This window comes from Mesocricetus auratus, unplaced genomic scaffold (assembly GCF_017639785.1).
Source record: "Mesocricetus auratus isolate SY011 unplaced genomic scaffold, BCM_Maur_2.0 Super-Scaffold_4256, whole genome shotgun sequence".
In the NCBI taxonomy this organism is placed as follows: domain Eukaryota; kingdom Metazoa; phylum Chordata; class Mammalia; order Rodentia; family Cricetidae; genus Mesocricetus; species Mesocricetus auratus.
Genome location: NW_024429182.1, coordinates 7,963,398 through 7,987,207, shown reverse-complemented (window position 1 = coordinate 7,987,207; position 23,810 = coordinate 7,963,398). Strand labels below are relative to the sequence as shown.

Below are 23,810 nucleotides of genomic sequence, written 5' to 3'. Positions count from 1 at the left end.
AGTAAGACCCTGTTTCAGAAACACACAATAATGTAAGCTGAGTGATGGCGCACGCCTTTATCCCAGCACTCAGACGGCAGAGGCAGGAGGATCTCTGTGAGTCAGAGGCCGGCCTGGTCTACAGAGTCCTCAGGCCTGTGGCTCATGGCCTCGGGTCTTGAACTTCCACATCTCTTGAAGATTTCTTATCCCACTGTTCTGTCTTCCAAAAAGCAATTAGTGATCCAGGCCTGTAATTCAGCTATTCTGGAGACTATGACAGGAGACTGACAAGTCCAGTACTAGACTATAGAGTGAGCTTGAGGCCAGCCTGTGTGGCTTCCAGAGAGTCTCTCAAATAAAAAGTAAAACAGGGGGGTTGAGAATACAACTCCTCGGGAGATAGCATTTGCTTAGCATGCATGACTCCCTGGGTTCAGTTCCCTGAACAGAACAAAACAAAAACAAGTGAGAGGCAGGCTTTTCCACATATTAAGGCAGACGGGGGCTAAGACGCCAGTGTCTGCGACTCGTCCAGAACTTCACCAACTTTCTGTGGTCACGCTGTTCGTCTCAAGCTGGTCCAAGGCCTGTTGGGCGGTGGACATCCCACGCTGTAATTAACGGACGTGGGGATGTGGAGAGTGCATTGGGAAGTGATCTAAAGAAACCCTGCTACCTCAAGTGAAGACAGTGAGACCCCAGGGGGCAGCATCGTCCAAAGCCACACCTGGTGCCCCTGAGGAAACGGCTCCCACCCTGCCCCTCCAGCCCCCATCTTTCCGTCACTTTTGTTTATGTTTTTCTGAAAAACCTAGGACTCTCAGCCTGATACTATCCTGACAGTTTCCAAGTTCCCTTTCTACAAGACAAACAGGGTTCTTCCCATTTCGTGGATGGAAACACAAAGGCTCCCAGAAGTTAAAGGACTTGTGCAAGGCCACATAGCTGGTGACCAGGGAGAAGACCCCACCCTACTTGCCAGCATCCATTCCCTGCCACCTAATATTGTATCATTAGGTCTTTTGTCATCTAAGTTTGCAGCATAGGCCATCTTCTATTGAAAATATCTATAGAAAAGAACCAGGTTTAAGCTAATGTTAACTGCTGATACCGCACTACAAAAAACATAGAGTCTTTGGCAGAATTCATTTTTTATGTGTATGTCTGTGCATGTCCATGCATGTGCAGATGTGTGTATGCTACATGTGCGTGTACGCGTGTGCTTGGAGGCCGGAAGACAATCTTGAGTGTCATCTTCAGGGATGCCATGCATCTTCTTGGAAGCAGGTCTCTGTTAGGCTTGGAGCTCACCAGTGAGGGTGGACAGGCCGGCAAGAGAGGGATCCCTCTCATCTCCACCCCCCACACACACATTACAAGGACACACCACCACAGCCGGCCTCTGTGTGTGCACGCTGGAGCTCGCACTCAGGTCCTCGCACTTTCAAAGCAAGCCCTTAAGCTATGCTCCCCAATCTTTAGTTCATCTTCCCCCCCACTGCATTTCTGTGTGAGCATGGTGTGGCTGTGTGTGGGCTTGTGTGTATAGGCACTTGTGTTGACCTCAGGAACCAGCCTCAGTCTTTTATGGCATTCGCTAAGGTAGAAACTCTCAAACAACCCCAGAGCTTGCTGTTAGGGGTAGTCTCACCAGCCAGTTTGCTCTGGGAATCCTTCGTCCCTGCCTTTCCAGGCTAGGATTGCAGGTGGGCCCTCATACCCACCGGCATGTCGTGTGGGCTCTGGGGATCTGAGTTTCTGTCACTGAGCCACCTCTCCAGGCCCTGAATCTGCAAATATTAATAGCCAGGCATGGTGGCACATGCCTTTAGCCCCAGCACTCAGGAGGTGGAAACAGAAGGACACTGGAGAGTTCAAGGACAACACAGTCTACGTAGCAAGTTCAAGGACAGCCAGGGCTGCGTAGAGAGACCCTGTCTCAAATGGTCACCCCGATATATAAGTATTAAAACATTTGAAAGACAGTCTAGAACATGTCAGTGTGGGAGAGGCTCCATGGGTTTCCCAGTTTTGCCCTAGGCTACATCTTGACTGCCTGGTAATTAGAAGAAAAAAAAAGCAAAACAAAAACGAAAACCAACCTTCTCCACGGGGGCATCTTATTACAGAGGAATCCCATCTTGTCCCCAGATCTGTCATCATACAACAGTAAAGACAGGGGATAGCAGAGCCTCTGTGCTTTTTGGTAAGGGAACCTCAACCATCTGGCTTCAATGGGTTCCTGGCTTCTCCACAAAGGCAACATTTAAGTATTTAAACTTTAATGTGAGCAGTGCAGACTGTCAAAAGCCTCTTCTTGCCACACTGGAGCTGCAAAGCCCTTCTGGCCAGGCAGGAAAGCACATCCATCGCTTTGAGCCCTGTGACCAAGCAAGGTCCTGCTTTGTGTCCTTCTTGTTCTGTAAGTAAGGGCAGGGGCCCGGAGGACAAAGTGCCGGTCTTTCCCTTTGGTGAGCTCGTGCCCGATGAATCCTGTGTTGGGCATTGGGTAGAAGGAGCTTGGCTGAGCCAGTTTGGAAGAAAGAGAACAGATGTAACCCCAGGAGCAGGGACACACAGTGAGTTTCACATAGGACAGAAACCACTAGTCCTGCATCCGGGACTCTACCCATAGATGAGTGTGTCTGTGTGCTGAGGGGTAAGCACGGGGAGCATGCCACAGGAGAGACCAGTTGGAGATGACCAGTTACCCCAGCTAAGCCAGTAGAGGGTGCAGAGACTCGAGGTTGCCCTTGTTCCTATCATTTTGCAAGAGTATTCGGGTCCCTAGCCCTCTATTCCAGACTCTTCTTGACACTCAAAGGCAAGATTAAGACTGCCACGGAGGAGAAGCTGGCTCAGCTCACTGCCAGGTGGTTAATTTTCAAAGGCAGACATACTCTGGGTGTGAAAAGCATGGCTAGGAGAAGTTCTTCAGATTATGACTCAGGTAACAGAGCAAGGGGCAGAAGATCTCTGGACAGTGTTTATGAAGAACAAGTACAAAGACCACAGGGCAAAGAGCAGGGAGGGACCGGACTGAGACATTCTGTCCAGGTACAGAGGCCGGAGTCACAGCCTTAGGCAGAAAAGCCTAGGGAGGGGAGAAAGGATGAGGGAGAAAAGCATGGTTAAAGAGTCCAGGAGAGCCGGGCGGTAGTGGCGCACGCCTTTAATCCCAGCACTCGGGAGGCAGAGGCAGGTGGATCTCTGTGAGTTCGAGGCCAGCCTCGAACTAGTTTCAGGATAGCCTCCAAAGCCACAGAGAAACCCTGTCACGAAAAACAAAAAACAAAACAAAACAAAAAAGAGTCCAGGAAAGCCCAAGTGGTCCATGAGGTAGAGCATCCCTCCAGTGCAAGACAGGGAGCCTCAGTGGCATCTATTCCATGGCCTTCTCAGTAATTTATCAGCCTCTGTGTACATAAAGGCATAATTACAGGCAAAACAACCCCTTTGAAGTAAGCCTATAGAATGTCTAGGGGAAGAGGGATAAACAGAGAACAATCTCATTTTAATATGTAAACGAGCTTGATAGAAGAAAAAAAAAACACTACCAAACAAATAAATAAGCCCGATGAACAGGAGGCTGGGAAGACAAGAGCCAGCCTGAGCAGGCAACCCCCCATCCCTGGCCAACCAGAGTGTGCTAGCTGACCTCCTTGGGCGTCCCTGCTTTTCTTCCCCAGCTGAGGGTGGCTGTACTCACAACCCCTACCTGTTCTCTGCAGATATTTGTCGAAGCTAGTTTCCAAAGAGGCCTGTTTACTTCTGGAATCAAAGCCCCAGAGAGAGGAGAGGTTCCAAAGGGCCTGAATGGTTCCTCCTGGGAAGCAAAGCTAATCGGGAATGGAGCTGAGCTTGCAACCCCAATCCTGGATGCCTGTCCTGTGATATAACCCCTGAAATACCACTCTTTCTGCAGGGGCCAAACTTTACTAGAGAATCTGTTAATTGGGGGGCAGGAGGGGGTGGAGAGAGAGAGAGAGAGAGAGAGAGAGAGAGAGAGAGAGAGAGAGAGAGAGAGAGAGAGAGAGAGAGAGCAAGGCGATGCTAATATGATTTAACACTTGATGGGCTCTGAAAAAAAATAAGGAAGGGGCTTCAGGCTTCAGCTTGGCACATTCATTGTCCCAATACATGCCACCAAAAAGAATATATGCAACCAAACTTTATGCAGGGCTCGGGGGCACAACTGCAGAAAGACTCTGTGGAACAAAGAGGCGTTTCTCCTGCCTCCACGGTGTCTCTGTGTGCCATTGCCTGGTGCTAAGAGCTCACATAATAACAAAAAACAATGCCCTCCGATGGGGGGAAACCCTGATTTGGCACCAGCAGTGGTGTTTTCCGTGGGAATGACGTTGGGGGTTGTGGCTGACTGTGGGAATAGTGCAAATCAGCACTTTTTTGTAGACTTCCTTCAAGCCATTGTTTATTTTGGCTTTGGTCAGATCCGTAGCCCAGCTTGAAGATTCCCACTGGGTTTTCGAAAGCCCACAGACCTATGAGAGATGGAACAGGAATAAATAAATAATTACAAAACACCCTTCCCGGACCCCAGCACTCATGTGTGGGGTGTGTCTGTCTCAGTGGGTGTATACTTACACACATGTGGTTTGCAGTACCGTATATATGCAACCCTTTCCACCACTAAGGAATTAAAGAGGAACCCTGGATTAGCTGGTTCATTGTCTCACTATCATCTTTCATTTGGGGCAAAGGAGACCAGGGATGTCTTTATCCCAGCACTCGGGAGGCAGAGGCAGGCGGATCTCTGTGAGTTCGAGGCCAGCCTGGTCTACAAAGTGAGTTCCAGGACAGCCTCCAAAGCTACAGAGAAACCCTGTCTTGAAAAAAAAAAAAAGTATCAGACTTTGCAAAACGGCATTGAATAAAACTTGTTGGAAATTGCATCTACACGAGGCTTTCCTAAAGTTCTTAGATGCTTGTGGACATTTAGACATGAACAGTTCAGAATCAGAAGATTCTTAGAGAAACAAAAGTTAGTAGTTGAACTGATGGGGTGTGGACAGTTAGCTCACAGCTCTTCAGAAGCTCCTCCCTTTACTCTAGCCAAAGGGTACAGAGTTCAACCCTGCAAAATCTGTCATGAGACGGAAGCGCACATAAAGAATATTTGGACAATTCCTAAATTATGATACAAAAGGTGAATGCATTGATTTTTAAATGCCAGATACTGCCTGTTCCTGTCATAGAAGCGGTTCGTGCACATTTATGTGGATTCCAAGGATTGACGTCAGGTCACCAAGTTTGCCATAAGTGCCTTTCCGGGCTGAGCTGTCTCACCTGGCTATATTTAATTTTTAAAGATTGATTTCACATTATGTGCATGTGAATGCGTACATGGATGTATATATGTGCACCGCATGTTGCAGGTACCTGAGGCCGTGCTAGGTCTCCTGGCACTGGATCACCAAGGAATGGCAAGATGCCGGATGTGGGTGCTGGGAACTGAGCTTGGGTCCTTTGCAAGAACAGAGCTCTCTCCAGTCCCTGGCCTATATTTTAAAATTCATTTATTAGAATTTTCTGTGTGTGCTTGGGTGTTTTGCCTGCATGTGTGTCTGTGTACTACATGGGTGCCTGGAGTCTGCAGAGGTCAGAAGAGGGTGTCTGATCCCCCTGGAACTTCAGTTACAGGGGGGTTGTGAGCCACCATGTGGGTGCTGGGAATCGAACCTGGTCCTCTGGAGGAACAACCAGTGCTCTTAACTGCTGAACTACCTCTTCCCGACTTAATTATTTTTAATGTGTGTATCTGTTCCTGGGGTTGAAACCCAGGACTTTGTGCAAGCAAGGTAGTTAAGTTACTTTAACATTGAGTCATATTTACAGCCCAGTTTATAACATTTTTCAGAGTACACAAAGGCCTTCTTACAGGCTGAATTGAGAGGTGTGTATACAGGCTCTGTAAATGTTAAAGAACATTTTACCAAAAAAAATCTTTATTTAAAAAGTTACCATTTTCAGTCTTTGTGAGAAATGTTTGTGGAAGTGTTTGGGGCCTGTGATGACAAGACACAACTCCAGGAGGCAGCATTCTCTGTGTGGGTGATTCCCCTAGAGGGCAAGACCAGGTCCTCTTGTAAGGTGACCGTCTTTGGATGGATTTGTTTTGAGATGTTTTCCAATGAAATGCAGAAAAGCCTTGTTTACCTCATTCATTCTGACTTAGACTCAGTTACATCAGCAAAGGGGACCTAGGATCCCACTGAAAAGGGTCTCACAAAGGGGCCACCCTTGTGGCCCAGCGTGAGAACACCTGCCCAGCACGCACACATCTTTGATCTTCAGCAGCAAAACAAAACAAACTTCTTCCTATGGCCCAGGATGTGCCAGGTGAGGTTTTAACTTAGTCCACCCCAGCATCTTATGGGGGGATTCAGGGATGTGGAACCTTGGCCCAAGATGGCTTAGAGGATTTGCTCGGCCTGCATGTGACAAACCTAGGACTCTACTTCTTTACCCGGCTCCAGAACACTCCTCGGTTCTCCCGGTGTCTCCCACACACCTGCCAGGCCTGATGGCTCATACAGCCTTGAAACCGGGTAGGGATAAGGGTACCGGGGTGTGGGGGTGGGGAAGTGTCCGGCTGCTCTGAGGTGGTTACCCGCCTGCCACTTCTGTCTTCGGGTCCCTCTGTCACATAAAAGGGAGCCAGTGGTGGAGATACCCTACTGGGAGCTTTGCACAGCTGGACTGAGGAGGGTGGTGAGGTGCTCACATCTCCTCCCCCTTCCTGGAAAATAAGTTTGCATTTGAAGGGGTTGCAAAGGAGTGGGTAATCTGTAACCCGGAGAGGGCAGATTTCATCGGGCCGTGCGAAGGTATACACAGGTGTGCGTGTGTCTGTGTGCGCGCGTGTGCGTCTGTGTGTGCGCGCGCGCGTGCATGCGTAAAATGTTTGTGTTGGGAGGAGTTTCTAGTCACAGGTGCTGTTTCGATTCTCCCACCCAGTACTGGGTGGGCTTTTATTGTTTGATTTTGAAACAGAGCCTTACTATTTAGCTCAGGATAGACCTGAACTAGCCATCTCCCTGACTCAACCTACCGAGAATTCGGGCTTTTATTTAATAACAGTAATAATAATAACAATAATAATAAAAGCCCTAGCAGCTGTCATTTATTGGCGACCTCCCGTGTGCCAAGCCTTGTGCCGGATTACTTCCCAGTGAAGAACACTGTTTTTGTGCGGTTGCACCCAGAGACACCCGAGCATGTTTTTCCATTCGTGTTAAGAGTGCGGTGCTCTCTAAGCAGCTAGGGTGTGTGTGTGCGTCTGTGTGTGTGTCTGTGTGGAGGTGGGGGGACCCGGCCGGGTGCTGGGATCGGCAGGGGGCGGGCCCTGCCTCCCGAGACGCCTCCATTTATTTTGACCGGTCCGATGGCGACAGACTCGCACTAGGACCCAGGCGGCACAGCGCCTCCGTCTGTCCTGTAGGTTCATTCAATCTCGCATACACACACAGACCCACACGGCGAGGGCGACACACACGCTCACACTCACAACCGCACGCAGCGAGGCTCGGCCAGCCAGGCCCGCTCCCTGCCCGGGCGCTTCCTCGGCTCCAGCAGGCCGGCGCTCCCAGGGGGCCCGCAGCTCGGCCGGCCGGGCAGCCCCGCACCAGGACCCCGCTCGCCGGATCGACCCCCCGCCCCCGCGCCCCCCGAGCCTCCATGGGCAAACGCGGGCGGCCGCGCAAGGAGGCGCGCTGCGAGGGCTCGGGGCCGGTCCCCGCCGCGCCCCCGGCCATGCCCCCGGCCGCGGCCGCGCCCCAGCCCCCGGCGCTGCCCGAGGAGCCGGCGGGGGCCAAGCCCCGGCGCCCCTTCTCGGACATCTTCAACACCAGCGAGAACTCGATGGAGAAGCACATCAACACTTTCCTGCAGAACGTGCAGATTCTGCTCGAGGCGGCCAGCTACCTGGAGCAGATCGAGAAAGAAAACAAAAGTAAGTTTGGGTCCCCCCCCTCCCTCGGCTGCTCGCCCGAGCCCAGCTCTTTCTTCTTCGCCCCCCCCCCTTGGGCGACCCCTGTCGCCTGCTCGGTTCGCCCCCCCAACACACACACACGCGCACACACACACACGCGCGCGCACACACACACACGAACCCTCGGCACTAAAGCCGATGACACCGGAGAAAGGACACGCACGCACGCACAAAGCTGTAAAGATGTAACAAAGACAGCGAGGGGGAGCGGGGGCCGCCGGAGCCTCGGTGTGCGGGTCTCCAGCAGGCCCGGAGGGCGGCCTGGCCGAGGAGCGGGCGAGTGTTGTTGTTTGCTGACAACCGAGCTGCCAGGCTGCGAGCTCGTCCCTCCGAGGTCGCCTTTCTCCCCCCTTTTTCTTTCCCTACCCTTCTCGGGCAGACAAGTGTTGTTTTGTTTTTGTTTTTTGTCTTTTTTTTTTTTTTTGTCGCTCGTTTCCAGGGTTGGGTGGGGATTAGAAGCTGAAAGTTGGAAACGGTAAGCAGAGCTCGGGGCTTCCAGAAAGAAAACGCAGACACACATTACAACAATAACAACCACCGCCGAAAACAGCTCTGCACGCCGTGGGCCCTGGCTCCGGCTCTTCCTCCTGCCTACTCGTCGGTTTTCCTCCCTTCCCGCAGCAGAGCTGGGCTCTGGCCGCCGTGTCTGGGGACACAGTTCCCCGGTGCCTCCTTGGCCCTGGGATGCCACGGCCTCTGGTCCCCCCCCCCCCAAGACACAGGCCGGTGGAGCCGGGCAGCGCCTGCGGTCCAGAACGCGCTGGGTGTGGGGAGACTTGGCGAGGGGGACGTGGCCAAAAGCAAACTTTAGGATTCCACAGAAACAATAGTTGGGGAAGGGGGTGTGGGCTGTTGTGTACGTTTTTATTTTCTGAGACGCACAGGGCGAGCAAGGCAAACGCCTCATTGGGTACCGTGCCCCCCCCCCCAGGTGGAGGCCGATGCTAGGAACCCACCCGGGCCCGGGCTTCCTCTCTGTATTTGTTTCGTTTTTGTCCCTGCCAGTCGGGGGCCCCCAGCTCTCGCCAGGCATTCGACTTAGCACCCGAAGGGGGGCACGCGTGTGCTGGGCTGCGTCTCCAGCACCAGCCCGGTCCTCAGAATAATAGCTGTGAGAAGGAAGGACCGGGCGGGGGGGGCGACTCACAGAGGGGAGAAAAACCGAGATGTGTAATCTGCCAGAACAAGTAGGAAGATCAATGAGAAAGCGAGAGAGCCGATTGCAACGTGTCAGATCTTGCAAGACCACCCCCCCCACACCACCAACAACAACCATCAAAACACAAAAACACCTTCACCAAATACGCCGGGGCCTTTAAGGTTACAGTAACCGAGTGTTGGCAGCGCAATTGTGGGGACTGGGCACGACCAAAACAAGGCTCTGTGTCGGGAGGTCGGTGGTGCGATCTTCTCTTTCTCTTGTCGCCTCTTGGCTGCTCCGAGTGCCTGCCTGGCTTGCCGAGAGGCACATCGCAGTCAGGCTGCGTCGCCGAGCCGCGGAGCGATTTATTCATTGGTGTGTGTGTGTGTGTGTGTGTGTGTGTGTGTGTGTGTGTGTGAGGGGTGCATTCGTCTGGAGAATAGTTTCTGAAAAGCCCCGGTTAGTAGGGAGCTGGGCGAAGAGGTGGTTTTGTTTGGTGTTTGCTTTTGTTGCAGGGGGAGGGGCGCGATTTCTCTAGCCGTCCCCCTCCCGGTTCCCCTGTTTCTGGAGTCTGTCCCGTGGCGCCGACTCTAACTCGGGGGGTGCACCCAAAGAGGGCACCTTGGCAATGCCCGGCGAGCCTCCTCGCCGTCCCCCCCCCTCGCGCAATGAGATATAATATTAGGTGGCCAGAGGTTTCCCCAGCGTCTCGTGTCCCCCCTCCCACTTCATGCCCGCAAACAATCGGAGAGCTACCCCCCCCTGTCCCCGCCCTGGCCGCCTCCACCTCCTTGTTTACCCCGTGTCGGGGCTCCGGCGTGGCCAGCAGTCACGTAAGCAGAGAGCCGGGCGCGCCCGGCTGGGCTGCCCCGCGCGGGGCGGGCCCGTGGTGGCCGAGCCAGGGCTCCCGAGGCTGGTACAGTCAAGGGGCTTTCCTGCCAGCCCCTCTCCCGGGGGTGTCCGCTCTGCCAGCCCACCGGCGCTGGAGAGGGGCTCGGGAGCCTCTGCACCCCAGTCAAAGTCAACTTCATGTGCGTAATCGGCCCCTCGGCCCGCAGGCAGCGCCCCCCTTCCTCCTCCTCCTCCGGCCGGCTCCCCGCGGGAGTATTTTTAGCGCTCTCGCGTCTTTTCGCCGCTGCTGCTTGGCTCGGAATGACGTGATGCCAACAGCCCCCAGATTTCCCCGAGAGCGTGGGGCGCTGCGCCGTGCCTGGCTCGGCCGCGGGGACTCAGCTCCAGGCCCCTCGCTCCCTCCCGCGACAGCTCGCGTAGGCGGCGGCGTGGGGTGGGGGGTTAGAGGGGAGACCCTCGCCGGGCCCCCAGACCCTTCTCACGGAAGCGGTCCACTCTGCCCACTTTATATCCGCTCCGCTCTCCTCCTCCCCCGCGCGGCCAGGGTCGTCGTCGTCGTCCCCCCCCCCGCCCAAGCACGGCAAACGCCGGGCCCCCCACATCTGCCTCGCTTTATTTGGGGGGCGCTTCCCGGCGCAGCCGGCGCTCGCCGTTGTTTTCTGCTCGCTGCACACAATGCCCGCGCGTCACGGCGGTCCGCGTGTGCACAGCAATAACGCGAGTCGGGGGGCGGGTCGTGCGTGCGCCGGGCTCGGGCACTGCGGGTCGCTCCGCGCGCAGCGCGGGGCTTGTTTTGCTCCCGAGCTCTGCTTTTCCGAAACGCTGACATCATTCAGTTGCTGGGGGGCGGGGGGGGGCGGAGGAGAATCTGGGCGTTCCGATAGGATTCCAGCATTTCCCTGGCCCCTGGCTTTTGGGAGGAAGTACAGACCCTCCCCACCTGTGCTTTGTAGTTATCGTGATGGGGTTGGGTGCCCAGGTTTTGTTTGTTGTGAGTCTTTTTCTTTCTTTTTTCTTTTTCTTTTTTTTTTTCTTTTCTTTTTTTTTTTTTTAGGTCACTACTGCAAAGGGCATGGCTGGCGGGTTCAGGTGCGCAACCTCCCCGCCTTCATTTCAGCGAGTTCCCCTGTAATCACTTGATCTCAGTTTCTCCGCCTCCTCCTCCTCCCCCCTCCCAGCACTAGACACATGGTTTCCACATGGAGACAAACTTCTTTCCTCCGACTGGACTTGACCTAGCTGCATCACCCAGCCAATCGGCGGCGTCCTCCCCTTATGATGTCACGCGTTGCTGAGGCCGGAGGCTGGGGGGCGGGGCCAGGACGCGAGCCAGGAAATCTCTAGGCGCTGTATTGCAGCCAGCTGGTCCGATCTTTTCTTAAAGGGACTCTTTTCTGGGAAACTAGCCGGCCTTTTGACTCCATTTCGGGTTCCCTGAGCTCTTCTCGAGATGCGCCGGTAGCGTCTGATCGCGCATTTACGCGTCTGGTTTTCAGTGTTTGCAAAGTGCTCCTTTGGGGCTTATTTTCCCCTGTAGCCAGAACTACTTTTTATTGCCTTTTTGAGGTTTCCGTCCTGGGAGTGTTCACCAAGTTTTGGCAGCAATGATGAATTATTTCCATTCGATGGGGTGATTTTCTTGAGGGAGGAGTTCAGATAGTTACTTAGTGTTGACCATGCACTATGTTCAAGGGTAGGCCTTCCCTAGCAGGGTACCTTCTGAAATGCCACCTGGTGTGAATCTGTGAATCTCAAAAAGCTTCCAGAAATATTTTTCATGTAGGCAGTGAGTGATCCTATTACCACAGACACAGAAACAGCCTGCGGCATCGCTATGGAATCCAATATATATACCTGTGGAATCCAGTAAGAGGCTAGCAACTGAGGATGTAGACTACTTACAGAAAGGTTTACCTCTCCTTTGGCAAAGCCTAGAGCTTGCAGAATAATTGTTACCTGAATAAAAACCGAAGGCTGGGGCTGGAGAGATGGCTCGGCAGTTGAATGCGAGGACCTGAGTTGTGTGGTCTCCCTACCCATGATGGGCATGTCTCACAGCCAGCTGTGTGTAACTCCAGTTCCAAGGAGACCGACCCTCCATGGGCATTTGCACAGATGTACAATACAAATCCTAAAAACAAGAGAACACCTGCAGGCTGGGGAGAGGCTGTGGTGGTGGCTAAGGCCTGCAGGAGAAAGATGGCTTCCCGTGTCGGGGGCAAGTGCTTTGGAGGCTGCCTCAGACGGGGAGTGCGCCTAGATGAGGACACATGTCCCAGTGTGACAGGCCCTGAAGCAGCTTCCTCCTGTTGGTGTAGGAAGCCTGGGCTGGGAGTTGCTGCTGTGTGGTATTATTTTGCCACACCCTGCCTTCCTGACTTAATCTCCTTTGCCTGGCCTCGACGCCTCAACTCCTGTCCAGCAGGTCCCCCAGCAGTCAGGCTTCAGTCATGCCCCTGTGCTCGACACCCTCATTCTACTCCCTACGGCTTCTCTCACGACTTAGGCTGACTCCCACCTCCCCCTGAAAGCCTGCTGGCTGTTACAGCTCACTGGGTGTTAGTTCTCGAGTCAGATTAGTTGAGAGTCTCAAGTGCTGTGCTCTCAGAAGGAGAACAGGCCCAAATTCCTACTCTGTTGTTTGGACACAAGTGACTTAGACTCTCGGAGGCTGCGTTTCGTAAGTAGGGCATGTGAACATGATGATACCAGCTCCCTTACATCATCGCAGAGCGACTGAATCACCAGTTCTAAGCATTCCAAGCACCTGGAATACAGTACATGCTCAGTAAATAGTAGCTTATGGGGCTGGAGAGATGGCTCAGCAGTTAAGGGCTCGTTGCACTTGTGGAGCATCTGAATTCAGTTTCTAGCACACATCAGGAAGCTCACACCGGCCTTGACTCCAGCTCCTGGGGACACAACACCCTCTTTTGACCTCCTTGGGCACATACAGACACACAGACACACACACAGAAATACACACACACAGACACACACACACACCTTTTTTTAATAACTTACCAGAGCTTGACAGTCTTCTGTTTGTTTCCTATGTGTTACACACACACAGACACAGACACACAGATACACACAAACACACATACATACACACACAGAAACACACAGACACACAAACATACACACAGACACACACACAGACACAGAAACAAACACACAGACACACATACACACACACACACACACCTTTTCTTTAAAAAATACCTTACCTGAGCTTGACAGTCTTCTGTTTGTTTCCTATGTGTTAGTTTTATGCTTCCAGGGAGAATGACAACATCTTACACAGTCTGAGTGTAGTATGTGCATACATTCAGTTGGGTATTGGATATGCATGTGCTTCTCTCATGTATGTTCTGTACAGGCCAGAGGTATTTTTTGAGACAGTCCCTTAATGAACTTGGAGCTCACCTGTTGTCTAGAGTGGCTGTCCAGTGAATTCCTGGTATTTGCCTTTCTGCCCCCATCACTGGTACCGCCCGATAGGCGACACCACACCTGGCTTGTAACATGGGTGTTAGGGATCCAAACTCAGGTTCTCATGGTGAGTGGCAAATTATTTACTCACTGAACCACCTCCCCAGCCCATGTACTAAAGTCTTGCAGGATCAGACCGAGTGCAATATTTCCGTATGCGTCATCTGTGTGGTAGGCACTCTCTGTAGATCCCTTGATAGGTTGCATTTGCCATTTCTTGGCTATGGCCTATGGTCAGATTTGGAGGTCAGAGGCGAGACCACACCTGGAAGTTCTGAGTTCTGCTTGTTTGGAGGCAGTGAGTCCAGGGCCTGCAAGGTCAGTCCTGGACAGCTGAAGCTACACTCTGTCAACAGCAATGGTCCGAAGAATGAGTAAGTTCTTGCTTAGGAAGTAGGGGACCAGAGTGACCCGTGCTAAGATGGAGGGCACTGATGTTCAAACACGTCGTATCTCTGCAGAGGACGCATCTTTGGATGAGTCCACTGATTCCATAATAAACCCCGAGTGTCTATTCTGTGGTCGCTTTTCTTCCTTACAACACTGTGGGCTGTTGATTCACAGTGGGGTGGAGAGGCAGGGGCTCATTTTCAGAAGAGTTGTGTGAAGATCTCTGCTAAACCAGCCCCGCCCCTTTCTTCCACACTTCAGGTTGTGTTCTTGGATTTGATGTCATTTTAAAATGTAGTGAGTACCAGAGATAGTCTGGCTTTCAGAACTCCACAGCTTCCAAGGACTGGGACCCCGGGAGATGAAGACAGGACTGTAGGAAGTTAAAGGAGTGGAATGGAGTTGCTGATGTTATGGAGAGTTGGGGGAGGCGGCTCCATCAGCTCCTAAGGCAGCTACGTAGCAATGGCTCAAACATCTCCAGGCTTTGGCGCAAACGCTCTTTCACTCGCACACCCGGGTATGGGTCTTCCTTTGAGCCACAGTCTAGAGGTGAAACGGGAGCGGAGGTCGCCAGCACACAGCGGCTGTGGCAGCTAATCACGTCGCGTGTTAGTGCTGACCACCATTTACTGGATGCCGAAAGTGGTTAGCGTGAGACTAGCCTGGTCTTATCTTTTTCCAGTCCACAGCCACCCTACAGCACGTGCAGTTTTATTACCTCTCCTTTGCAGTGGGGGTTGAGGGACCCAGGAGCAGGGATGCTGGGTAACTTCCCCGAAGGTCACGTGGTCGGTGCCGGGAGCTAAACTTGCCATCCCGGCCTCTGGCTCCAGGTCCCGTGTACCTTCTCCGCACACACGTGTACTCATTTTACAGCCGAGGAATGACGTCCAGACAGGTGACGTGACTTGCCTAAGGTCGCCCAACGCCGTGAAGTGGAGCTGGTATCTGGAACACCCTGCTGGTTTCCCAAAGTCTTCCTGTTTAGAAAAGAGAGACTCGAGACTGAGGAGCCAGTCAAAGAGGGTTTTTTTTTTCTTCCAGTTCTTAGTTATTCAACTATCCTGGCCTTAACTCAAGTTCGGTTCAGGGTTCCTAGGAAACACTTACCCCCTCCTGCTGCCTGTCCCAAGTCTGTCCTCTGGGCATATTAGAGGACTTAGGGCTGTTGCTATGGTACTGAAGCCAACTACAGGTTCATCAAATGCTAAATCTTTTGCCAAAAAAAAAAAGGGGTGGGAAGGGCAGGCCCTAAAGAAGCAGATTGGCCACAAAGATTAAGATTTGCCATCAGTCACTGTGGCTTTTTGTTTTGTTTTGTTTTGTTTTAGATCCCCCTGACTGCCCCCCCCCCACTCCCTGTTCCTACCACCACCACTTTCTATAAATACAGTTGGATAAATATTGATTTAAACTGGGTTTCTGGACGAGACGCACATGCTTGCCCTGGCTTGGTCTTCACTTAGATCCCAGCGCAGCAGGCCTGACCCACCTAGCCCCACATAGCCCTGGCTTCCAAGTGACCCGTTTTTGGGGGGGAGGTGAGTTGTGGTTTTTGTGGCCTTTCAGTTTCTTTTTCTCTAAGGGAGACCGGGTAAGAAATGAGACGTTCTGCAGAGCGAGGACGAGGCAAGTGGGCTTCAGGGGGCAGGAATCCCATTCTTTCTCCCCTCCATTTTCCAACGGCTCCGCGTTTAAAGGAGGCAGGTGGTGAAACAGGACCACAGAGAGCCCCAGAGCACTCACAAGGGGGCAGAGGTCCGGAGAGGGACAGTGGCGTGCCCACAGGGACACAGCAGAGGCAGAGGGAAGCCTTTCTGCGCCATGATCTTGTCTGTGTGACGGGAGAATGGGTCATAGATACGGAGCCCCAAACAACTTTTGTTTTACAGGTCAGGCGCTCGTAAACCCAGGCCTGGCTTACTGAGCTCAGGGTGTGTCTGGTTATTGCAAAGGTCATTGCAACATGCTCAGTAGTCTTTCAAAATGAAGCTAATTTGACTTTGCTGTACTAAGAAAAATATTTTCTCTCCGAGATGGGGGTTGGAGGGGAAGGAGACAGGGTGTGGACAGTGATGGCCATCCTAAGACTTTAACTGAAGGAAGAAGATTCAGGTCTTCCCGAGGGGAAGTGAGGGGGTGTGGGGGAAGAGAAAGAAGTGGGGAGAGAGGAGAGGGAAATGGCTCAGACCACTGGGGGCACCTGCCACTGCGGTCCTGAGCGAGAAACTGCCTGTGCTTCCTCGTCGTGGCGGGATCCTGTGCTGGGCCCCTCATTTGTGAAACATTTTGAAAGTTCAGGTGACTCTTTCTTTAAGTAACCAGTCTCCAGGAAACACATACAAACAGAGTCCCTTTCCAAATACTTCAGGCCAGAAGAAATCACTCTTAAAGGCTTTCATTTTATTTGCACTCAACTCTGTAGACCAGGCGGGCCTGGAACTCGCAGAGATCTACCTGCCTCTACCTCCAGAGTACTGGGATTAAGGGAGGGCGCCACCACCACTTAAAGGCTTTTGGAATAGACAGTGAGTTACATTGTGGACCAGGAATATCCCTAAGTCATCTATGTGCATTAGTTCATTTACTTGTTAAACTGTTACTCGGTGCTAGGTTAGTACTCTATTTCAATGTCAGGATTATAAAATTTAGTTACTTTTTTTCTTTTGAGAGTCTCATGTAGCCCAGGCTAGCCATGAAACTCACTATGTGTCTGGAGTTGACTCACTATGTGCCTGGAGTTGACCTTGAACCTCTGATAGACCTGCACCACCTTGTCTGGTTTGTGGTTGCTGAGGTTCAGACACAGGCTTCGTGCATAGTAGACAAGCACTCCACCAGCTGAGTTCAGAAATTCAGCCATCTCAAAGTGAATCCCAGCAGTGGGTACAGTATCTGACTTGATATTTCTGCATTCGGCCCTATCCCCCATTATGGACAGAATAAAAACTCATCCTGAGGTTCTAAAAGGTGTCCCAGTCAGGTGTGGTGGCACACAACTTTAATCCCAGAATTTGGGAGGCAGAAGCAATCCGATCTCTGAGTTCGAGGCTAGCCTGGTCTACAGAGAGAGAGAGAGAGTTCCAGGACAGCCAGGGCGACACAGAGAAACCCTGTCAAGAGGCGGGGCAGGGGGAGTCCTTCCTCCCTGCTGCCCACCCCTGCACAATGCTGCACCCTAGCCCCCAGTTTAACACTTAGAAAGCTTTATGTATTTGTGTCTGTACGTCTAGCTTCACCAGCTCTAATGGGCCTCTGTGCATTTGGAGGATGGTTTCCACCAGGTCACAATACCCAGCCCACTGCTCAGATAGCATGCCCTTAGCCACACAGTTCCCAGTGACTCCCAAGGAACTGAAGCTCAGCAGAATTTAAAAGATAAACACGCTGTCCCGAGGGAGGACACGATTAGGAGAGTCTAATTGAAACCAAAGAGGAGAGACTTGGACTATCTAGTATTTGAAATGTTTTACTTTGTATATTTACTGTCATTACAGGGACACAGGAATGAAGACGATTTGGGAGTTCTCATAGACAGGCCATTGTATTGAAGTAGAGGGCTATGTAACTTCCAGCCGTGGGTGGCAAACAGGAGCCGGTGTTGTCCTTGTTTTTATCTCTACAGGGACCGGAGCTACGCAATGGCTCCCACAGCAGCCTGACTGTCCCTGCCATGTTTCCTAGTCCCTTAAATTCTGAGTGCCCTGGGCACAACTTTCCTTCATCCTTTTTGACAGCCATGAAACTTAGCTCCGTGCAAAAAGAAACACGTCCAGCGTCCAGGAGCCAAACTCTGTGCTTGGTGTTCTGAGAGTGAAAGGTGTCCGGTCTCTAGGTCAGGTGCATATTCCAATTCAAGTGTCAGCCAAATAGAAACCAATGCCCAATGCCTGTCTCCTGGGAGTCTGATAACCCGTCCCCAGGAGAGCTGTTGGCAAGTGCAGCCTCCTCCCTGTTCTCCGGAGGAATGGTGCTAGTGCCCCCTGCACTGGCTAATGCCCCCTGCACTGGCTAATGCCCCCTGCACTGGCTAGTGCCCCCTGCACTGGCTAATGCCCCCTGCACTGCTAGACGCTCTATAGTAAATCCCCACAAACCTCCAATGAGCAGGCGCTGTAATTACCTTCACTTTTGTATCTGCCCAGAGCTCCAGCCTTAGCAAGGCTGGCTCGCTTTCCCAAGCCCGAATGCTAACAGTAGTGGGTCTGGCACTTAAACCCACTGTTCTTCCTTAGGGGGGTTTCGAAGAGCCTCGGGGAGCCCGGAGTTAGCAAGTGGCAAGAAATGGAGTCTGGAATGTTTGTGGTACAGGTTGAAGGCTTCCGGAAGGGATGTCCCTTGAGTGGCTTCCTTTTCTCCTCATTTACCCTAGAATGGAGAGAAGCAGCCAGAAGCTGCCAGGGGTTTTTCCAGCATTGACCCAGAAGCCATTCCCTGGAGACTCGCAGTCTGGGGTAGTGTTGCCTGCCTATGCCACCTTGCTGGCACCCTCTGAGAAACTCACCCGACCAGTAGGACACCTGGGGTGCTGACCAGCAGGGCTGTGCACCCACACCCTGTCAGACTCCAAGACTTCCTGGGACGCCCCAGCTTGTAAGACAACTGGGCTGGCGGGTGCTTGGTGCCAAGGGCTTCCGCAGAGAAGGCGAAGCAGAAAGGCAGGGTGAATCTGTGAGATGAGCTTCAGGTGGCAGTTGCTGCCGGGCGGTGCAGCGGACAGTGCGGACCAGCTGGTTCCCGTCAGACAGCTTAGGCCCGACCTCCTCCTGTCCTGCGTAGAGCCCTAGAAACAGGAGTGGTGCTAAAAGTAACCAGGTTCGCGTCACTCACTCGTTGAAAGTCCTTCCGCAGCTTATTTCCTGCCTCACTGAGGATAAAACCCAAACTCTTTGCTTTTCTGAGTGCAGCGGTCTCCAGGACAGGCCATCTTGCCTCCTACAGGAATCCTGGCTTCCCAGGCTCCGTCCCATCTGCTAAGTCAGAATCTGCCTTTTCCATGGTTCTTCGTCATTTAACCCTTAACCCACTTACTGTGATTTACAGTTTGACTTGCTCATCCTAGTCTGTATGGCTAGACTGTAAGCCCCCTGAGGAGATCTTGGAGCAAGCTGTTTTGCTCATCAGTGCTTAGCACGCAGTGGCTAATCAGGGGATACCTGCTGAATGAATGGTGAGTTTTCTGAGCTAGCTTTGAACAAGAACACTCGTGCATCAGCCAGGATGGTCCACAGCTATAATCCCAGCACTGGGGAGACTGAGGCAGGAGAATTTTAGATTTAAGGATAGGCTGGGATACATGGCAACTTTTAGGATAACCTTGGCCATAGAGTGAGACCTTGTCTGGAGAAAAAGCCACAAAACAAACCAAAAACTGAGAACTATTATTTAGACAGAAGTGCAGAATAGTCTAGAATATTGCAGGATTTAGCACCCTTGGTTCCCGCCACTAAATACCATGGAAATCCCATTCTAACACATTCCCAATGCCACCTAGAGGAATAAATTGAGACCTAATTCAACCTCCTTAGATTGAGACCATAGACCTAACTAATTTTGCCTGGCCAGATGTGTGTGTCTGTGTGTCTGTGTGTGTTGGGGTTGAGGGGTGTTCCAGAAGATCCAGCCTTGAATCTAGTCACTGCCTATGTGTACCACAGGAGTCTCAGAGATGCGCTGAGCGTTAAATGAGCTGACCGGAGAAGCACCTTGGTGTGTGCAGTTTGTGATGGTGTGGGTGAAAATGGCCCCCACAGTGCAGTTATTTGAAAAGATTAGGACACTTGGCCTTGCTGGAGGAAGCCTGTCACTGGGGGGTGGGCTTTGAGGTTTCAAATGCTCAAGCCAAGCCTGATGTCACTGACTTTTCCTGCTGCCTGCGGATGTGGCTGTTAGAGCTCTGGGCTACCTCTCCAGCATCCTATCTGCCTGCACACAGCCATGACGGTAATGGGTTAAACCTCTGAGACTGAATGCTAACTCCCATGAAACGCTTTCCTAAATAGGAGTTGCCGTGGCGGGGGCTGGAGAGGTGGCTCAGTGGTTAAGAGCTCTGACTACTCTTCCAGAGGCCCTGGGTTCAATTCCCAACACCCACATGACAGCTCACAACTGTCTGTAACTCCAAAATCTGACACCCTCACACAGACAAAAACACCAATGCACATACAATAAAAATAAATTATTTAAAAAAAAAAGAGTTGCCGTGGCCATGGCGTCTCTACACATCAGGAGAACAGGACGCAGTTACATGGCAGCAAGTTGGTAAATGGATTCATTTTGTTCTAGGCTCTATTGAGAGACTCCTAGTATCAAGGTTGGAGCTTGGATGGGGCAAGGTGACCTCACCCATACATCAGATGAGCAAGAGCCTGTTTTTTTGGGGGGGGTTTGTTTGTTTGTTTGTTTTTTTGGTTTTACGAGACAGGGTTTCTCTGTATTGTTTTGGAGGCTGTTGGTCCAGCCTGGCCTTGAACTCACAGAGATCTGCCTGCCTCTGCCTCCCGAGTGCTGGGATTAAAGGCGTGCGCCACCACTGCCCGGCGAGCCTGTGTTTTTTATTGTAAATGCTGTACCTGAGGTCGAGCCCAAAGGCCTGAAGCAGAAGGGGTAGACGTGTGACTTAGTGCCCAGGGCCTGCTGGGAACTGTTTGGACTCCTCACCAGTCAGTGCCATTGGGAAACGGGTGGTGCTGTCACCAGAGTACAGGAGGAAGGGCCGCTCCAGGCTAGACTCTCATAGAGGAAAGGAGAGTGACCGCACCTGGGGCCTTGGCAAGAACTCGAGGCCCAGTTTTAGGAGTGAGGTTGGCCTCTGGCAGATATTTTAGTGTTTAGTTTTAGTTTGGTTTTGTTTGAGACAGGGCCTCACTACGTAGCCCTCCTGACCTGGAACTGCTCTGTAGGCCAGGCTGGCTTCAGATTCATAGAGATATGCCTGCTTCTGCCTTCCGGAATTAATTGTGGAATTGGAAGTGCGTCCCAAGACACTCAGCTCTTTCTATTGTTTTATTTCATTTATTTATTGTTTTTAAAGGCTTTAAAATCAAGTTGCTTCTAACTGGGGCAGGGATAGTCAGTAGGTAAGGCCTGCTGCAGAACCAGGGTTCCTTGGGATCCCCAACACTCATAAAGAGTCTGCATGGTTGCAACTCCAGCACGGGGCACCTGCAGGAAGAGACAGGCCATTCAGCTCGGCTGAAAAACAGCAAGTTCCAGGTTCTCATCTCAGAAAGAGACAGCAGAGAGTGACAGGGCCGGACATGCAAAGTCCTCTGACTTCTGAATGGTTGTGACTCACATGCACGAGAGTGGACACACTCACACACACACACACACACATACACACACACTAGTAGGAAGTTAATTTTAAAGAACAAGGGGGAGGGTCTTTGTACTAGCAAAACCTGAAAAATGAGTTAGCCTGGAATGGTGGCATATGCCTGTAGTCCCAGAACTTGGGGAGGTGGAGGCAGTAGGATCAAGGAGTTCAAGGTCATCCTTGGATACATAATGAGTTTGAGGCTAGCCTCGGCTATATTAGACTCTGTCTTAAAACAAGACAAAAAAATCACTATTTACTTGTTTGTTTATCTTCCTGGTGTTAGCGATTGAGTACAGGATCTTGAGAAGGTTAGGCAAGCTATCATTTCCGAACCACACCCAGCCTTTTCTAGTTTATTCCTGTTCTTGAATATATAAGTGAAAACATTCTAAATAAAACAAATTACAGGTTTCAGCAAGGCTCTGAAAAAAGAAAACATCCCATGGGTTGACCAGGTCATTTGCACAGGCATCGGTGACATCATGATGTCTACAAGCCTAAATGACTACAAAAACAAATCGCAGGAGATTATGTATGGGCATAGCCACCATGGTGAAGGACTCAGGGGCACTCCAAAGGAAGGCAGCTGTGTCATGCAGCAGGGACCGGGAGGGGGTGTACCACTGTGAGAGTGGGCCCTGAGGTTGGGGCTGAGGCTTGCCGTCATCACCGGTGGGAAGCACCTGGCGGGCGACTTTTTCTTTAGGAAAAAAAATGAATCTTGAGCAGAAAGATAAAGCAGATTTGGGTTGCTTCCGGGTCCTTTAAGAATGTAATGTAATCGTGACATTTACAGGTTGGGACCCCACGGGGCTAAAAGATCTGAAAACAGAGAGAGGGAGGGAGGGAGGGAGGGAGGGAGGGAGGGAGGGAGGGAGGGAGGGAGGGAGAGAGAGAGAGAGAGAGAGAGTATCCCCTTTTCTTTCCTTTGAACACGAGTCGATCAGAAAAGAAAATTCTGGAGATGAGAAGGGAGTGTACAGCTTAAGGTCTAGGTCTCAACCCTTTCTCCATCAGTATGTCAGCTGTGTGGCTTTTGGCATGCTGGCATACTTCTCTGAACCTGGATGCTCTGGAAAAAAAAATGGACCCTTGGGCTGAGAAGTCAGTTTAGTGACAGAAGCTTCCAGGACACAAACTATGAAACATTTTGGGGGAGCATTCACTTGGCATCAATCTACCAAAGCCCTTATGAATTCCTTAGCCCCCCCACCCCACCCCATGGTGGCCCCCACCGGGGTCATGTTTCAGGTGTGTTTTCTGGGGTGAGCAATCTTAGAAGTGCTCATTAGCTGAATCCTGCAATGCAGACTTCTTGAATCCAAGTTCATGGGAGGAAGGGGAAGGGAGGGGAAGGGAGGGAGGGAGGGAGGGAGGGAGGGAGGGAGGGAGGGAGGGAGGGAGAGAGAGAGAGAGAGAGAGAGAGAGAGAGAGAGAGAGAGAGAGAGAGAGAGAGAGAAATTTGAGAGTCTAGTACACCACTATAATCACCGAAATAGGTAGCCATAATAAGGGTCGTTTAATAAAATGCAAAAAAGCCCCTTTTTAAGGCAAGAGATGGGTCAGGATGGATGTCAAGTGCAGCTGTTTGAGCCTTTGCCAGAAAAACTGGAGTTAAAAACAACAAACTTCCAGATTCAGCGATCTGGGATTAACCACCACCCGCCTCCCCGTCCTCTCCCTTTCTCCCCAGCCTGGGCACCTGGGTCGCTTGGTGCGTTTCCATGTGGTTGGGAAGTCAGCCGGCAGTCCTGGCGACCGGAGCCCTGGGAGACGGCAGCCATTACGTCATTCCTTTAGACCCAAATTTATCTCGGCTGCTCACAGCCCCGCAGCTCCGAGCTGTCGCCGACTTGAGAGCTTACGCACCAAGTTAGACAGGGCTGACTCACTGGGCAGAGCCAAGGGTTTCTGTAGCTCTTCACGTTTCTGGAGCCCGGAGGAAGAGGAGGCTGCTGCCTTCATGTGTTTGTGTGTGGGAAAAAATGGACAACTGCTAATGCGGTTGATAGCCAGGACCTCGGAATTCATGCTCCCCTGTCCAGACCCTGGTTATCTGAAAGCCTTACAAATAATTGCCGAAAACTGCGCATACACAAGTAAGCAATTTTGCATATTCGGAACCGAACAACCCCAGTGTCCCCAGCAACAATGACAGCGGACTGGTAACTGAACTCCGCGGACTTTTCCTCCTTTCTCCGTCTCACCTGTCTGCCGGGACTGTATGCTAATCAGCCTCCATGTATGAGTTCGCAGCAGATCACTCGGGAACTGGCACCCACTCAACTGCACTCGGGGAGTGGAGGGGCAGGAAAGACCCCAAAAGCGGACGGAGAGCTTGGCCTGCTTCTCCAGAGGCAGATCCCCCCCCCCCGTCCTCCTTTGTGCTTGAGCTGGGGGATTTTTGGTGTTTTCAAACGGAGAGGGAGGGGAGAGAAGGAGATAGGGGTAGAGGGGGAGGAAACACAAAAGACTGACAGACTGACTTTCTTTAGTAAGAGGTGGATGGACCCAGAGACGGGGAACACCTCAGTTCTTGTATCTGTAGAACTCTAGCTTCCCTGTTTCCCCAACCGTATTTGTAGTGCAAATTGGCTTCCTCGGAGGGAAGCAAA

At 51.9% G+C, this 23,810-nt stretch overlaps 2 protein-coding genes across 5 annotated transcripts in view; one reads left to right on the top strand and one right to left on the bottom strand.

Moving 5' to 3' along the window:
- The first annotated feature begins 7,665 nt into the window (after positions 1-7,665).
- Mxi1 (MAX interactor 1, dimerization protein) overlaps positions 7,666-23,810 on the top strand; it is a 65,394-nt gene continuing 49,249 nt past the window's right edge. For both annotated transcript variants that reach the window (XM_040742974.1, XM_005063464.4), the window contains exon 1: positions 7,666-7,954. In XM_040742974.1, the coding sequence (XP_040598908.1) occupies positions 7,681-7,954 (274 nt within the window). In that variant the 5' untranslated portion in view covers positions 7,666-7,680. The remainder of the gene's footprint in view (positions 7,955-23,810) is intronic.
- LOC121139348 lies at positions 13,296-23,552 on the bottom strand. Of its 3 annotated transcripts, XM_040742994.1 has the most exons (3): positions 22,898-23,412; positions 18,379-18,657; positions 13,296-14,854 (listed from the first exon to the last, which is right to left on the bottom strand). In XM_040742994.1, exons 1-3 carry the CDS (start codon positions 22,919-22,921, stop codon positions 14,543-14,545), a joined length of 615 nt encoding a protein of 204 aa, XP_040598928.1. In that variant the 5' UTR covers positions 22,922-23,412; the 3' UTR covers positions 13,296-14,542. The 3 variants fall into 3 exon arrangements, 1 of the variants encoding a protein (XP_040598928.1); XR_005876304.1 differs by lacking the exon at positions 13,296-14,854 and having other exon boundaries at positions 17,331-18,657; positions 23,403-23,552; XR_005876302.1 differs by lacking the exons at positions 13,296-14,854; positions 18,379-18,657 and adding an exon at positions 20,875-21,038 and having other exon boundaries at positions 22,898-23,417.

What these genes read in the sequence shown, in the direction of transcription:
- LOC121139348 (XM_040742994.1), bottom strand. Translation starts at nt 22,921, where the DNA reads ATGGAAACGCACCAAGCGACCCAG. An exon ending in AAACGCACCAAGCGACCCAG is followed by an intron (nt 18,658 to 22,897) that starts GTGCCCAGGCTG and finishes TCCTGTTTCTAG; the next exon opens with GGCTCTACGCAGGACAGGAG. An exon ending in CCAGGTGTCCTACTGGTCGG is followed by an intron (nt 14,855 to 18,378) that starts GTGAGTTTCTCA and finishes TTTTCTAAACAG; the next exon opens with GAAGACTTTGGGAAACCAGC.